This window comes from Zalophus californianus, chromosome 5 (assembly GCF_009762305.2).
Source record: "Zalophus californianus isolate mZalCal1 chromosome 5, mZalCal1.pri.v2, whole genome shotgun sequence".
Lineage (NCBI taxonomy): Eukaryota > Metazoa > Chordata > Mammalia > Carnivora > Otariidae > Zalophus > Zalophus californianus.
In genome coordinates, this window is record NC_045599.1 from 48,694,327 (window position 1) to 48,710,438 (window position 16,112).

General features: G+C 39.6%; 1 protein-coding gene across 2 annotated transcripts in view; it reads left to right on the plus strand.

Annotated features, from left to right (window-relative positions):
* Window positions 1-16,112, plus strand: part of LOC113928965 (regulator of G protein signaling 7 binding protein) — a 101,196-nt gene that overhangs the window by 54,711 nt on the left and 30,373 nt on the right. For both annotated transcript variants that reach the window (XM_035727650.1, XM_027605373.2), the window contains exon 3: window positions 4,564-4,694. In XM_035727650.1, coding sequence (XP_035583543.1) covers window positions 4,564-4,694 — 131 coding nt within the window. The remainder of the gene's footprint in view (window positions 1-4,563; window positions 4,695-16,112) is intronic.

Below are 16,112 nucleotides of genomic sequence, written 5' to 3' on the forward strand. Positions count from 1 at the left end.
ATGCTGGTAGCAGCTGCACAGAACACCAAAATCTGGCAACCTCGACCAAAGACTGGACAGATGCAGGGCCAGAGCATTTCCTAACCAACATCCCTAGTGTGTCCTCTCCAGAACTTGACGTTACTAGTCGTAAAGCTTCTTGGTTGATTTGTTCAATTTATGACATGTAATTATTTGGGGAACTATAAATCCTTGGACATCAAGTAAATACCCATCACCTAGATTCTACAATTAACATTCTATTATACTTGCTTTACCGCATATCACCCTGTCTGTCCGTTCCTTTATCCAACCAGCAACCCATATTATTTTTCTGAAGTTGCAGATATCAGTAAAGTTTACCCCTAAGTACTTTGGCTTGCATATCATTAATTAGAATTCAGTATTTGCTGATGGTTCTTATTTTTTTAAGTAAAATTTGCATATAATCAAATATACAAATCTTAAGTGTACCATCCAATAAGTTTTGCCAAATGTATACACCCATGTAACTCAAACTTCTATCTATAGAATATTACCCCCACCCCAGAAATTTTCTTCTCCTCATGCCCCTTCCCAGATTCCCTCCTCACCACTATTTTAATCTTTATCACTGACAATCAGTTTCATCTCTTCTAGAACTATATAAATAGGGTCCTACAATATTTACTCTTTGGTATAAGAATTCTCTCACTCAAGGTCATGTGTTTGAGATTCGTTCATGTTGTTTTGTGTATCAAGAGTTTACTCCTTTTAAATGTTGAGCATTACTCTACTGTAAGAATATACTAGTTTCTTTATCCACTTTAATCGGACACCTGGGCTATTTGCAGTTTTTAGGTATTCCAAATAAAACTAAGAACAGTCTTACAGAGACCTTTCTGTGAGTATGTTTTCATTGCTCTTGTTAAATACCTAGAAATGGAATTGCCAGGTCATAAGTAGGTATATGTTTAGTGTCATAAGAAACTTCCCGAACCCTCTTCAAGGTAGTTGTACTGTTTTAACTCCCATCAACAATGTATGAGAGTCTCTGTTGCTCCATATCATCAGCAACATTTGGCGTTTTCAGGCTTTTTAATTTTAGCCATTCTGGTGGGCGTTTAGCATATTACTTTTTGAATTACCAAACAAGAATATCCACCAAGTATATCCAGACTTGCATTATCAAGGGACATCTTGGGCAATATTGTGATTTATATTGTGATTAAGACATTAAACCTTGATTCTCCTCCTTCAGAAGTTGATTGAAAGATTCATTATTTGACAGTTAATTTAAATGATTTTGGCTTCAACCTGAGCTCCAAGTCACTGAATATCATTGAAGTTAATCTTTAGGATGTTTTTCATTAATACTAAGACTTTCAAACGCATCAAAATGATCAGGTGAGCTCCTGACTTATGCTCAATAGAAAAATAAGTAACTAAGCACAACCCAGTCACTAACTTGTAAAATGCCTCTGACTGAATTAAATGGGCACCACCACAGCGATGACTCTCTTAGACCTAAACTTGTTATTAATAAGAGTGAATCCATTTAGACGAAGCTTAAGTAATACGTGGTAAAGTCATCTCCCTGTTCAATTGCTTCCAGGTGCTGGAGGAAGTCATAGGCCTAATTCTTTCTTAATGCAAATTCTTCCTCAGGCCTTCTAATTGATCCTTAGAAAGTTTTCAAGCTTTTACACTGCTGTTTTCTTGGCTTTTGCTGCATTCTCCCTGCTCTAACTTTATTGCTTATTCGTTATGAAAATAACCTACATGATCTTAATGCTTATCAAAAATGTATCTCAGTCCACTGCTTATAGCATTAGACATATTATAAGTCATCGGACATTCTGTCTTTTAAGGAACGTCTAGTGATCAGCAGCAGTAATGCAGCTTAGAGCTGGGAGAAACAAACTGTACAAGTCTTAAAGCTAATGGAACTTGGTCAAGGCAGCTCCTGAAACACTAACATGAATGATATGTTAACTTTTCCACTGCTCTTTAACTAACTTCTTTCTTCGTACTTCAATTTTCCAAGATATTAAAGGATACTCTGCAAGGATATGTAAGAATTTGTGAATCGGCAACTTTATAATGCAACCTTAGTATCGATTAATTTTTGTCGGGCAGATTATATTTCTGGTGGCACCTATTCAGTTCCTTCCCGTAACATCTAGGAAGGGCAAAATGCTTCCACAGTTTCGAGAATCCCCCTGGTTACAGAGGCGTTAGGGAGATGGCACCTGAGGGAATGTTATGAATTACACATTTTAATCTCTGTCCTGACTTGCCTTTTTCAGGAGCACTAAATACACAGCTTTATCGCTCACTGTCTAGCTGTAAGATAAAAAAAATACACTGGTTCTTATGATATGTTAATATGGTAATCATTTGTTGAAATTACATAAAATGTCACCTATATATGAGTTTGCATATTTTGGGAACTAACCACTAGGCACATATTTTGTACTTCTGAAAATAAGAACATTCCATGGCTTGAAATGATATTACAGTGACTAATTGTCCCACACATCAAATGTGCAGTATATACCACAGATTTATCATAGGTGTCTTTTTTTTTTAATGTGTCTATGTGCCACCAGGGCCAATGTTATACACAGGTGAGAAAAGGCAACTATTTTGGGATGATGTAGCAGCACAGGAAAAACCTGCCTGCCTTAAAATATTTTTCCTCTAGCCTGCCTTAGGGATGAGACACTTACCTTCAGATGTTCCTATCAAAATCAACATATTAGCAGGAAATATACGAACATCACTTTTTATTATATGAACCATTAATGTCCACTATCCCTCCAGAGCCTAGCAGAACCAGGAAGGGATGGAACACAGTCAGAGACATTAGAAAGGCTGAAGATGAGATGAAGTAATGAGACATTGAGTCTGTGCAGTGCAGGGGGGTGGGGAAGAACCCCAGGGAGCAGGAGGGCAGCTGGAGGGTGAAAGGCACCTATGGGAGGAAGCTCTGAAAGAAAATCTGGGACTTCTGTAAAAGAGACACTTGTTTCCAACATTCGCCTAGGGCTGGACCCATGAGACACAAATGAGAAACTAACGGAGAAAGCCAAATTTTGCATGTAAGCTTTTTTGAGGCACTTTGTTCTGACATAGGAAAGACAGTAACTTTGCAGGCATCGATAGTACTGAGGCAAAAAATGGTGCATTTTCCTGTTACATAAGCCAGATAGTTAGATAAATTCTGGTTCATCTACTAAATAAATATGGAAAATGAAGATTGATTATCATTGTAAAGTGCTGTGTAAATGTAAATTCTTTATACTGTGAGTCCAGAGCTTAAATAAAAATCAAGTCATCATTCTTTTCTGATAATTGCCCCTCACATTTTGCCAGCGACCACTTTATAAAGGAATCAAATCCAAATGCTGCATTATTTAATCAGATTTCATTGCATTCTAAATGAACGGGGATAGAAGTAAAGATAACACATTAGGACATGTGACAGAGCTCACTTATAGGCCACTTCCATTTCTAATGTATCTCCAAATTTTCTCCCTTTTATGTAGTTTGCTTTATTTAAGACGTGCTATTTTAATGGCATATGAAGAGTTTTAATGACAACTAACTATTCCCTTAATAAAAATAAAAATGATCACTCCATGTTTTATCATATTCCCATTTATACATTTTTTTAAAGATTTTATTTATTTATTTGAGAGAGACAGAAAGAGCATGAAGGTGGGGCAGGGGGAGGAGGAGGAGGTTGAAGACAGGGAGAAGCAGATTCCCCACTAAGAAGGGAGCCCAATGCAAGGCTCAATCCCAGGACCCCCAGATCATGACCTGAGCTGAAGGTGGATGCTTAACTGACTGAGCCACCCAGGCGCCCCCCATTTACACATTTTATCATAGTCAATACAGAAAGGCTCAAGGACTTCCGAATAAATTTTAGAGCATAAGTTCAGTAATTAATTAGCTTTAGATTGTTAAGCATACTTATTAGAATTATATTACTTTTCTTTTTCATAAAATTTTTATGTTTTCATTAAAATCTGTTGGCCTTTTATAAATTAACCATAGCAAACAATAAAGGAATATCCTTCAGACTGAGACAAAAGACCTTGATCAAAACAACTGATATCTTGGCTCTCTAATCATATTATTCCAGGGCCTTAATATTAAAAAGCTCTCATAATTGGTAATTGAATAGCTCTTCCTTAGATTCTCTAAAAATAAGTGTTTTTAATCTCTTCTTGTATGCTAGGAGAGTCTTATGACTTACATGTATTTTGGAAATTTGTTTCAACACTTAAAAGGAAAATGTCTGATACTTTCAATTACTTAAAACATTTATGATTTTAAGCTCCCAGCAGAAATCTGCTGCTGAAGGGAGAAAAAAAAATTAAGAGCTGTTAGTCAGAAAGACGCTTATGTAAGAACTGTGACATTGGTCATTGCTATGAAAGCAGGAAGTCCTATATTTTAGAGTCAAGGCTTAAAGGGATCTTTATCGAGCATTCCGCGCCCCCCACCCCCCCGCTCCCCCCGGAGCTGAGACAAATGGCTGAGGAGTGAAATCTTGAGAAATGCTCACGGCTTTTCGCCTTCATTCTGTTGCAGCCCGGAAGATGGTGAGATCCATCCAGAAATCTGTCGGCTTTATATCCAGCTGCAGTGCTGCTTGGAAATGTACACAACAGAGATGCTCAAATCCATATGTCTGCTGGGGTCTCTTCAGTTTCACCGAAAAGGTATCTGCCTTTAGCGTACCGCCATAAACACTGATGTTAAACAAAAGTTTACCTTTTCCAAAGGCCTCTAAGCACCCTACCTACACACAATTGGAATGGATGTAAATGTTCAGGAAATATTTGATACAAATTAATAAAAGAAGTCTATACCAGTAGTAAGTGCTGAAGAACACCGATCATCTTGAACAGAAACTGTGGGAGAAACTGTTCTCAAATGTATTATTTTACCACTTGTGAACATGGCTTTGGTTACAATCAGCACAGAGAGAAAAAAAAATATATATATATATATATATATATACATAAAACAATCTTACTAGGGGTAAATGCCATCCAAGACCGCTGCTCTTTCCCTAACTGAATTTGGCTGCAAGAAGACAAATTACATATTACATCTCAAAGATTTAAAAATAGGGGGAACTCAACCAACAATAGGGAGGCATAGGAGTAACATAAAAATCTCATTCCTTGACTCAAACTATAAAGGAACATATTGGCTCAAATGGCTGAACCGTCCAGAGATGGCAGGGAATTTAGCGTGGTTTTGTCAGTCTTTTAACTCACCCACTGAATGATACTCTGCCTTCTCCTGGGTGTTGGCTTTCCCCCACATTAGCAAACTGATTCTCACAGTTCCAGTCATCATATCTACATACTAAAAGGTCCATAAAGAGAAGTTCTCCCCACCGGAGATGAGAAAATGTCCTGACCTTCATTCTGATTGGACCACGTTGGATCTTGGGTCTATACTTGAACCAATCACTCTAGCCAGAGGGATGGAATTATACCGATTGATTTAGGCAATCAAAGTCCATTCCTGGAGCTGAGAGAGGAGTCCTCCCTACCCAACCAGTGCCCATTACATGATGGGAGCAGGTGGACTAGAACAGATGCTGGGGAGGAAACCAAAAGTTTCTGTTAGTGGAGGATTCAAGCTATATTTTCTTTACTCATTTATTGCAGAGTAATTTATTGGAAAGCTCCTGAATGCAAATACTTGTTGCTTGAGCTCAGAAGAATAAGATGATGTGGAGAAGGTAATCCTTGTCTGTGATTTAAATCCCGAGAGAGTAAGCCCTATAATATTCAGGGAAAATCTTATAGAAAGGGTGGAGCTAGGTTATGAAGATAAAGTTCAAATAGGGAAGGAAAAAGAAGGACCTTGCAAGGGAAGAAGCAGTAAAAGTAGAGATTTGAAATCATATGAGCATGGAATTTGGGGGGGAACTAAATGGCATGACAAAGTTCTTGTAAAAAATCAAATCTTGTGTATTCATGGATATATGCACAAGGCAGAACTAAAAATAGGATTATGCTACACTGCTCCAGAGTGAGGAGAATATTTTCTGGAAACATAAGTATTTCTTTTTCCTTTTTCCTTCTAATGGCAGAACTTTCAACAGTTTCCTTCTTTACTTCTGTTATTACTGCAAGTGAACATGTTTGGAGAGATGAGCTCCTAGACACTCCTGATGCCTGATCAGAAAATTGAATATTCACATACACTGATGCCATTCCAACAAGTTGTCCCTGGCCCAATGTCTTCACTTATCCTGTCTGCTCTCAATGTCTGTCTCGCGCGCACGCGCGCGCGCGCACACACACACACACACACACACACACACACACACACACACATTCTCACATAAACTCACATACAGAGTAGTATTTTCACTCTTTTTAATCATGGTTGAACAGAACAAAATAGTTTTTTTCTGAGGGCTGCACTGGCTACTCTTACAGTATTTTATTTCATGGCTGTGTTGCCACTGGAATCGCCCTCATTGATGACATGTCCGTAACACCCACTGTCTCCACCTCCACTCTCACTCTAACTCCTCGGGGTACCACCTGCTCTCCTGCCATCCACTCCTACTCTGTCTTTCCATGATTGGCTTTTGAAAGATGGCCTCTTTTCTGCTAGCTCTCTATTTAGAGTAAAATGTAGGGGCGCCGGAATGGCTCATATGGTTGAGCTTCTGACTTTATTTCAGCTCAGGTCATGATCTCAGGGTCATAAGCTCAGGATGCTGGGATCAAGCCCCTCAAGGAACCCCACTCAGCACAGAGTCTGCTTGTCCCCTCTCCGCCCCCCCTCTGTTCCTCCTCTCCCCCTACCCCCACACTCCCCCTGCCCAGGTTTATTCCTTATTGTATTTGGTCTTGAGCACACAAGTAAAAAAACAGCACCTCTTAACTGATCAGCTCATTTGGTCTTCACAGCCTCCTGTCCTCACTGTCAGTCTCTGATCTGCTTCCCTGCCTCTTCTTCCCTGCCTCTTCTTTTAAAAATAATTCCCCCCTTCTCTCTACTCTAGCACCCAGCCTTCTATGTACAACTCTAAAAAGAATCTGCCTGATAACGTCTTTGATTGCTCCCACATGTATGATTAAGCTCCGCTTGGACATCTATTTTATTCTTCTAAAATCAGTATTACTTAAAGTGCAAATCCTTAGAAAATCTGCTTCAAAATTACCCAGGATGCTGAATAAACATGCAGGCTCATGGATCCTGCCCAGGACCTACTGAATCAGAATCTCTGGGGGCACTCCAGGTGACTCTGAAATGCAGTGAAGATTGAAAGCTGTTGGTCTACCTTCGAAATGAAAGGAAATCTCCCCACCATATGAATACAAATTAAAAAGTCCAATTCCTCACCTTGCCATTCTCTAGTCACCTAAGTATATGCTTTCAACTTCGTTCTCAGGTTTTTCTTCTTTATCACCCAAGGTGATGAAAAGCAAACACCAAAGTAGTAGAGCTGTGTGTGATGGCTCACGCTTTCTCCGCCAGCCCTTCACATGACCTTGAAATCTAGCCGTGCTTCCCGAAAGCCGGTCTCTGGCCTCTAACAAGGGATGCTTGTTAGAAATGCAAATTACTGGCCCCACCCTAGACCTACTGAATCAGAAACTCCCCTCAATTTACTTTTTTGCTGCTTGACAAAACTTAAAAGAACAATTCATGGAGACATTTCTTCACCTGAATACATAACCTTCTCTAATCACCATCTATAATCAGCAAACCATACTCTTCTACTCTTTTCAAGTATGTATACACCATCTACCCCTGGCAAGCCTCCTGTGTTTCCAGAAAACCCCTCCAAGAGCTGACTGTCTTACGGATTGTTACCTCTGAGAACCCGTAGAGGCAAGGCAGTGAGGAGAAGGACATTTTCTTATTAGTGAGACATCTTCAAGCTAGATGTAAAGAAAATAGTCTTATTTAAAGTTTAAAAACAACATTGAAAATGGAAATAAGTCACTAAAAGTAGGCCCCAAGGAAAATGTCATTAAACCAGAGAAAATAAGGTACTAGAAAACATGTATGAAAATACACACTGGACAAATACCCTGAAAATTTCTGGAATGTCAAATAAAATACGAGCTCTTGGGAGAGGGGTGGTTCCATTAAAGAAATCATTTTTAATTTTTCTGGTCCCATTTTTGTATTACACTTCTCTATTTCTTTATTCTCTCCATTAATTTCCTCATTACACCTAAGAGATTAATGCTATAATTATTGATTCCAACTCCTGGCTTTGTTCTCTAGTTTATATTCCCACCATTAGGACAGCATAGAAAATGTCAGCTGATATCACTAGTTTCTGTTTTTTCTTTCTTTGGTATCATCGGAAACTGGAGAGTAACCTGTGTCCAGAAGGCTCTAGCTGATACACAATAAGTATATTACATCTGCTGCTAGCAATCTGGAAGGCCCTGACTAAAAAGAATGGAAACACTTGACTCCAATGACCATGGACTGCCAGAAATGACTGGAAAAAATATGTCCAGGGGAGCCTGGCTGGCTCGGTCGGTAGAGCATGTGAGTCTAGATCTCAGGGTTGTAAGTCCAAGCCCTACTTTAGATATAGAGATTACTTAAAAATAAAATCTTTATAAAAAAAAAAAAGGAGGAAATATATCCATAGACCACAGCACAAGAGTGTTTAAGAGTTGGGCAAATTAAGAGATATAACATGCATCTTGTCCTAGAAACGTACAGTCGCTATGCAGATTAGTAGACACAGGGGAATCAGCAAGCCTAAGCAGTCTTACTGCATGAGAACAAGAAATGGGGAAGGGGTGGAAAGAAGGCTCTGCCAGTGGGACTTACTAAGAAATGGAGTCAGGATGTGTGATTAAGGAAAAATATATAAAGCCTTTATTTTTTTTATTTAAGATTTTATTTAGAGAGAGAGGGCATGAGTGGGGAAGAGGGACAAAGGGAGAGGGAGAAGCAGACTCCCCACTGAACAAGGAGCCCGATGCAGGGCTTGATCCCAGGACCCCAAGATCATGACCTGAGCCGAAGGCAGACGCTTCACCAACTCAGCCCCCCGGGTGCCCCATAAAGCTTTTAAATGAGCAATGGAGTGGAACCTGAAGTTTAGGTGATTCCCAACTTCAGGCGAGGTGGTAGAGGTGGCAGCAGGAAGCAGTCCCCTTCTACCAGATATACACAAATCTGTTTACCAAGTTTTAAGATGCGGGATAACGTATTCTTTATCCAAACACAGTGGTATCTCTGGTGTGGCCTCCAGCTAGGGGAGTGGCCTGTCTAGAAGATCTCACTAAGTCCCTTTATTGAGGAAATCAATAGTCCTCAGAGTCTCAGGAATAGTGACTCCCTTTCTAGTCTGTGACACTCTCAGTATCTTTCTGCTTAGAATTTCTTTCTGGTATGGTTCTTCTAATGTACGATAAAAAATGGTGTTTGGATAACTTTTAGGTTAGCTAATTTCTTCTCACTCTGTGTGCGTGTTACAGGCTAGCCATTCCTCTCTACTTCACTATTGGTTTTCCATCAGGGAAAAAGGAAGGAATTGTAACACAGTCATCCAGTCTGGCCAATTTTGTTTTTGGTTGAGATTAGATACTGAAGCCAAAGTGTTTCACATTTATGTGGACTTCTAATTTATTTTCAGTTCTAGTTACCTCATGGCTAACACCAAAGTCCAGCAAGTACTATATATCACATTTAGTTTTACCATTGAGTAGGCATGAGCTTACCCTTTGGAGAAAAAGGGCACACACAGTCGCTGCAAGAGCAAGGAGTATGGTTTCTTTCTGGGAAAAATAAGGCTCAAATCATTTTAAAGCTCCTTCAGTGAGCTTGAATTTAGTACTGATGATTGCTTTCCCCTCCCAATTAAGCCAATTATAGGTATCCTTAGTCCTTAACAGTATCTTCAGTGGAGCTTCATGCTCTTTCTATGCACCATGCTTCAGCATTTTTGCTGTCTCATTAAGTCTCATTGGTACAGTCTACTTGGAAATCTTTTATAATTTACAAGATCATGCTACTGCCAAAAAGAAGGAAGAGGAGGAGGGAGTGGTGAAGGAGAAGAAGAGGAAAAACAGCAATAAAATGCTTTTCTTCTTTCATGGCCAACAAAATTAAAGTCAATTACAGTAATGTGAGGTAAAATCCAGATTTAATAAAGGCATTGGGTTGTACCACGTAGCATGTGGTTCTGAAGAATTGTTTGTTTCAAGAAGATGACAGATGGGAATAATTTTAGTCATTTTGCAGCTTCATATTCTAACACTTAAAGTTATAGATGGGACCACTGCTAGACAGAGTGTAATTTCTATGTTTATAGTGCAAAATAGTTGCTCTTCTTCACACTTAGGTAGGCAATCTTTTTCCATAAGTGAGTTCATGTATCGCATTGACCATCAGTGCCTGTTGCCTGCCTCCCGAGGAAATGAGATTGCAGGTCTCATTCCCTCTGTTGGCGGAAAGTGGAGCCAGATTTCTAAAGGAATCAAATGACCCTGCTATTTTGACCATGGCTTTCCTCTCTCTCATTCTCTCCCTACTCAATCCATTTTGGCAACATAGCCATTCTCAAAGGAGCAGAGACCATAGAACACTCCAACGCAGCTCCCCTTCACATGTGAACTTGAGCTTTCCATCTGGTTTTTGTCTCACCTTGCCCCGTCAGTGGCCCTCTCTGACTCTGCTCCACCTCTTGGCCCCAGCTTACAGCAAAACTGTCCCCAAGTCCTCGGAGGGTATTGTAATCACAAAGGGAAAGGGCAGAGGAATGTTAAAAGTTGAAAAATCTTAATTCAAACTCTAGTGGAAGCTGAGAGCTCAAGATGCTATAATGAGAAATTAATGAACTACTATCCAGCAAAATACAGGATGCACTCAAAGACAAAAAATAGAATATGAGCAATAAAGACTCCAAAGTATTCAAGCCTCCTATTAAGAAATATAAAGGAAATAACCCACACCAATAAAAGAAACAAGCAACATAAAAACAGAATACAGCCACAAATAAAGGCTTTATTTTCCAAAGTAATGAGGCAATTGATACTAAAATAGAACAGCAGGTTAGAAGAAATGAAGCAGAATGAATCTTAAAACAGACTATGATTCAAATTCTGAGTGGAAACATGTATTCATTCTCTGAACAAAAATTTAATGAGCAGCTATCATATCTAAGCTGCTGTTCTAGGTACTAGGGGACTTTAATGATCAAGGCTGAAGAGATATCCCTGTTATTTTGGAGTATATAATCTAATGCAGAGAAATAGAAAAGAAAGAAAGAAAAGAAAGAAAAGGAAGAAAAGGAAGAAAAGGAAGAAAGAAAGAAAGAAAGAAAAAGAAAGAAAGAAAGAAAGAAAGAAAGAAAGAAAGAAAGAAAGAAAGAAAGAAAGAAAAGAAAGAAAAGAAAGAAAAGAAAGAAAGAAAAGAAAGAAAGAAAAGAAAGAAAAGAAAGAAAAGAAAGAAAGAAAAGAAAGAAAGAAAGAAAGAAAGAAAAGGAAGAAAGAAAGAAAAGAAAGGAAAAAAAATCCAAATGCTCTAAAAATCCCAAATACTAGTAAGTGCAATGTCAGTAATGTCGCAATTAAAACAGAATGGGTGAAATCCTAGAAAGTGACTGGGTGGCTAACCCAAAAGGGATGGTCAAAGCTCTGTGAAGAGATACCATTTAATCTAAGATTTGAATGACAAGAAGGGAACCTCATAAACTCTGGTGTCTGATGCAAAGAATGCAAGACTAGAACAAACTTGGACTGTTTGAAGAATATAAACATAACCACCTTCTGGAATCTACAACTAGGGTCATCTAGTACCATCTATTACTCTCTCTGCGTGTCTTCATATGCCAAACAGTTGAGTAGGGCACCATATTGACCACATTTTGTCAAAGTAGATGTCAGCTGAGGACTTAGGATGACAGCAGTAACAATAGCTTCCACTCACTGTGTACTTTCTACAGCCAGGTGATTCATACCCGCTACCTCATTTTATCCTCAACTGTTATTTCCCCCAAAACTGAAAGAGAGAACTTGCCCAAGGTCACATAGCACATGAATCCCACAGCAGAGTTCTGACTCTCCCCCCACACCAGACCATTTCCCATTAAGCTACATTGGAAAAGGGCAAGAGAACATACAAAATGGAGAAAGAAAAAATAGTTGTGTGATTAGTTGAATTTTTTCCACAGATTTGACTTATTTAATCATTAGTGTACAATATTTCAAAATACCATGTTTAATGGCTAAAATCCATTATGTATTTAATTTCTTACCAAAATAACACTAAGTCAGAGAGTTAGTTCTAAGACGGGAGGGAAAGTTAACTCCATAGATCATTTAATGATTTATAAAATATTTTACTTGGGGTGAAGAATTCTGACAAAGAAATGATTATATTTAGTAAAATAAAATAAAATAAAATAAAACATAGCATTTGTGTGATCCAAAGGCAGCATGATTCAGCCATGATACCCATTATGGGAAAGTTGGAATTAATTAATTATACAGTAAATATATCTTGTACATTGTTTTGCTCTACTTTAGCGGGGGGCCGGATATTGAGCAGGAAAAGCCTCATAGAGACCTCCTCCAAATGCATCTCCTTATCTGCTCTTGTCCTGTGCTACAGGGTAGGAGGAGGGGGTGCCTTGTGCTTCTGCTTTCTCACATGGCTACGTGGAGCCACCAAGATGGCTGACACTCTGGGGGGCAGTGCTAGGACTACAGTACTGTAAGGAGCACAGAGAAGGACTGTGGGGGAAGGAGGAGAGTTCTGTATCTCTTCTGAATTGGAAAATGTTTATTTTCCAGTACATGGGTAAGAAAGGGGCTCTGCTGATGATAACATTTTTATTTTCCACTATGTGTTTTATGGCACTCTGAGTATCTTCCTACCATGGTGTAGAAAAGCCTTTGAAACTACTTTTTAATACAGGTAAGCAACTAGCTAAATTAATATAACTTATTTCTATGTAAATTGCACGCTTTTTAGAAGCACAGGAGTAAAGGTGGATTACCTCACAAACAGCCTCCATTTCCTCCATTTTTTTCACAGTGCATCTCCCAGTTATGGAAATGCTTGAAAGTGAGAAGAACTATCTAGATAAGGTTCCATACATGCATCTCATTTACACTGTGTTCATCTTGCTCACCATCGGGATGAAACTGTTGTGAAAGCCTTCCCTGAGCATAGCAGATACTCCATGTCAGGAGTACAAAGAACATGGGAAATTTGTCCCTATCATCAAGGAAATGATAGTGCAGTGGTATAATATTAGCTCAGAGAAGATTGGTTTGGTTTGTTTTGATTCCTGGGGAAATTTATGCAAATATTGACATTGCTAGACACCAGAGGTCAAACTCAGGGCCTCCAAAGAGACACTGTCTAGAACAGTGCTTCCCAGTGTCACTGGTGGACTGAAGATGGGCAGGAAAGCAAGAAGGAATGGAAGGGAGAAATGGAAAAGGAATTGAGGAAAATATGGACAGAGAAGAAAAAGGGTGGGAGAAATAAGAAATCAGGAGAATGAAAGTCAAAGTCGAGTGTGATCAAGAAATTCCCACTGTAAATAAAGGACCCCAGCCCCATCTGCCAGGGCCAGTGCCTAGGATTTTTGAGGTGGAGGGTGCTCTATGGAACTCTTGAGGCTGCCCCACAATCAGATGTGTTTTTATTTCTCCCAAACAACTGACCATTTCTCACGAATATAAGAATAACCAGCTTTCCAAACTGGTATGTGCTTCATGGGTGGTTTCCCTTAACTTTTCCTCAAACATGCCTATTATATTATCCATAAACAAGCTAAAAATACATGGAAATCCCAACGGAGCTGAAGGCAAAAAGCTTTGCAAGGCCCTGAGGAAAGTGGCCAACTTTTTGATGTCCTAGTTCTTAACAGTGATGAAGCCAGCTTAGTATGATTTCAAGGTACCCTACGGACTCTCTCCCCTACCTCCGTCCCCTCCTTGAGCAAATATTTGTTCACTGAGGCCTGAAATTGATCTTTCAGGGGCCAGCATTTTTCATTTCATAATCAGAAATTATTTTAAATGCATATTCACTCTCTTGGGTAAAGTAAAACATTGACTTGAAGTTACCATTTGCAAGCTGGTTGGTCCCTTTCCTGAGAGCAGGGCAGAGAGCCCACCTGATGTTAGAGAACTGGTACTCCACTCTGAGGACACCTGGTCAAAGCAGGGAAGCTACGGATAAAGAACTCCAGTTGGCCACTGTCCAGGGTTGTGGAGCACTCCTCTGCTGACTCGTTAATGTAGCGCAGAAGAATATGTATGAACTGACCCTAATTTTTCGAGCCTCCTCTTTCACTAGCAACCCCCACCTCACCAGCCCCCCCATACCTTACTGTGCCACTCTCCAGGCATTCTGAACTAGTTGTAGGTACCGGAACTTGCATCTTCTTTTCAGTTGCTCCTTTTACCTGGAACATATTACCCATTTCACATCCATCCCTTTCATCTGGCCTAGTTTCTGGGTCAGAACTGAGATGGGACATCCTACAGGTAGCTTTTTGTGGCCCTCCAATGCTGGGCTGATACACACTCAGTATGTCCCCCACACATCTCCATGGCACAGATTTTAACACCTTTTACATGGAGGGGTAGTTACCTGGTTTCTTGTCTGTTGTCCTCTCTAGATTTGATCTCCTTGAGTGTGTTTCACCTCTGTATCCTCAGAATTTAGCATAGTGCCTAGAGCAGAGTTTCAATTAATAACTACTGAACGAATGAATGAACAGCTTTCATTCTGCATCTGTCATCAAAAGAGGAGTGTAATTGGTGGAAAAGCTTGTCCAGAGATGTGAGACTGAACTCATTCCTATATTTCCCCTTGTACTGAAAATCCATTGAAATAACAGAAGAAGATATAATGAAAAAAAATCCATATTATTTCTTAGATTTGTCAGGGTAGAATAATTACTGCATGAAACAACACCAAATCTTGACAGATTAGAACAATAAGAGTTCATTATTTATCCACATCATAGTCCAATGCCAGAGCTGGGATGGCTGGGCAGTGTTGCTCTTTCCATTATCCACATCCATTCAAAGGTCAGAAGGAGAAAAGAAAGCAAGTGGAACCACATGGGAAGATTTTTAGGCGCCAATTTGGAAGAGGCATACATCACTCCTACTTACAATCCATTGGCCATAGCTCTGTCACGTGGTCCCTCCTAATTGTAGGAGGAAAAGAAAACAGAGATCGGCTGAAGAGTATAGTCTTCTATACCCCTGAAAAACAAGGAAGGATGCCCTCCACAAACCAGAAATTTTGGAGAATTTCGCAAAGCTCCAAAGCTATTGGGAATGGATTGGTGGATATAAATGAACAGGAGAAACCATAGCTGATAAAACACTCAAAAAGAAACAAAAGAAATTCAAGCAGGAGAAAATCACTGCAAAAATAAAATCAATTCCAGAAATACTTTGAAGTTGGAATCAACAAATGCAAATCACAGGAAGGATTTCTGGAACTGTTGTCAGGGAAATTAGGTTTGAAATTGCATTCAGAAAAAGCTGGGCCGCCCCACACTGAGCAATAGAGACCATCACTGCTCCTCGCCCCAGGAGGACATCTGGTGTGACTGTCAGGACGGGGCAGCAGAGCAGAGTGTGAAATAACTCTGCACCTCCATAAAGACAGCAGTAGAAGAAAAAGAAAGTGAGCACATTACTCCAGTGTTTTGCCCAGGCTAAATTGCTCAGTATATCTCACTGTGGTAAGAGTTTTAAACAGGAAACTCTGAGTAGACAGGGGGCCCCCAAACAGGCCAAGTGCCCAGGTAACTTATCACTGGAGATGAGAAACACCCAGAAGACAAGCTTGAAACACACATTTTGCAGCCACACATCCTGTCCCTTCTCCTCAATAACCAGAAGGAAGACACTATAATCAGAATGATAGGCAAACAGAGATCCTCATAAATAAATCTGGATGGACATCCAGGGATGTCAAATTTTAAAAAAATAATGAAAAAGCCAACACACCAGAAGGGGGATGCCAAATGCAACAAACAACTAATTCTTGAAGAACAAATTGTAAAGTGGGAACAGATGAAGAATTTAAAATATATGTAGTTGATATTCTCAGAGAGATTTATGAGTTTACCATACCCATAAAAC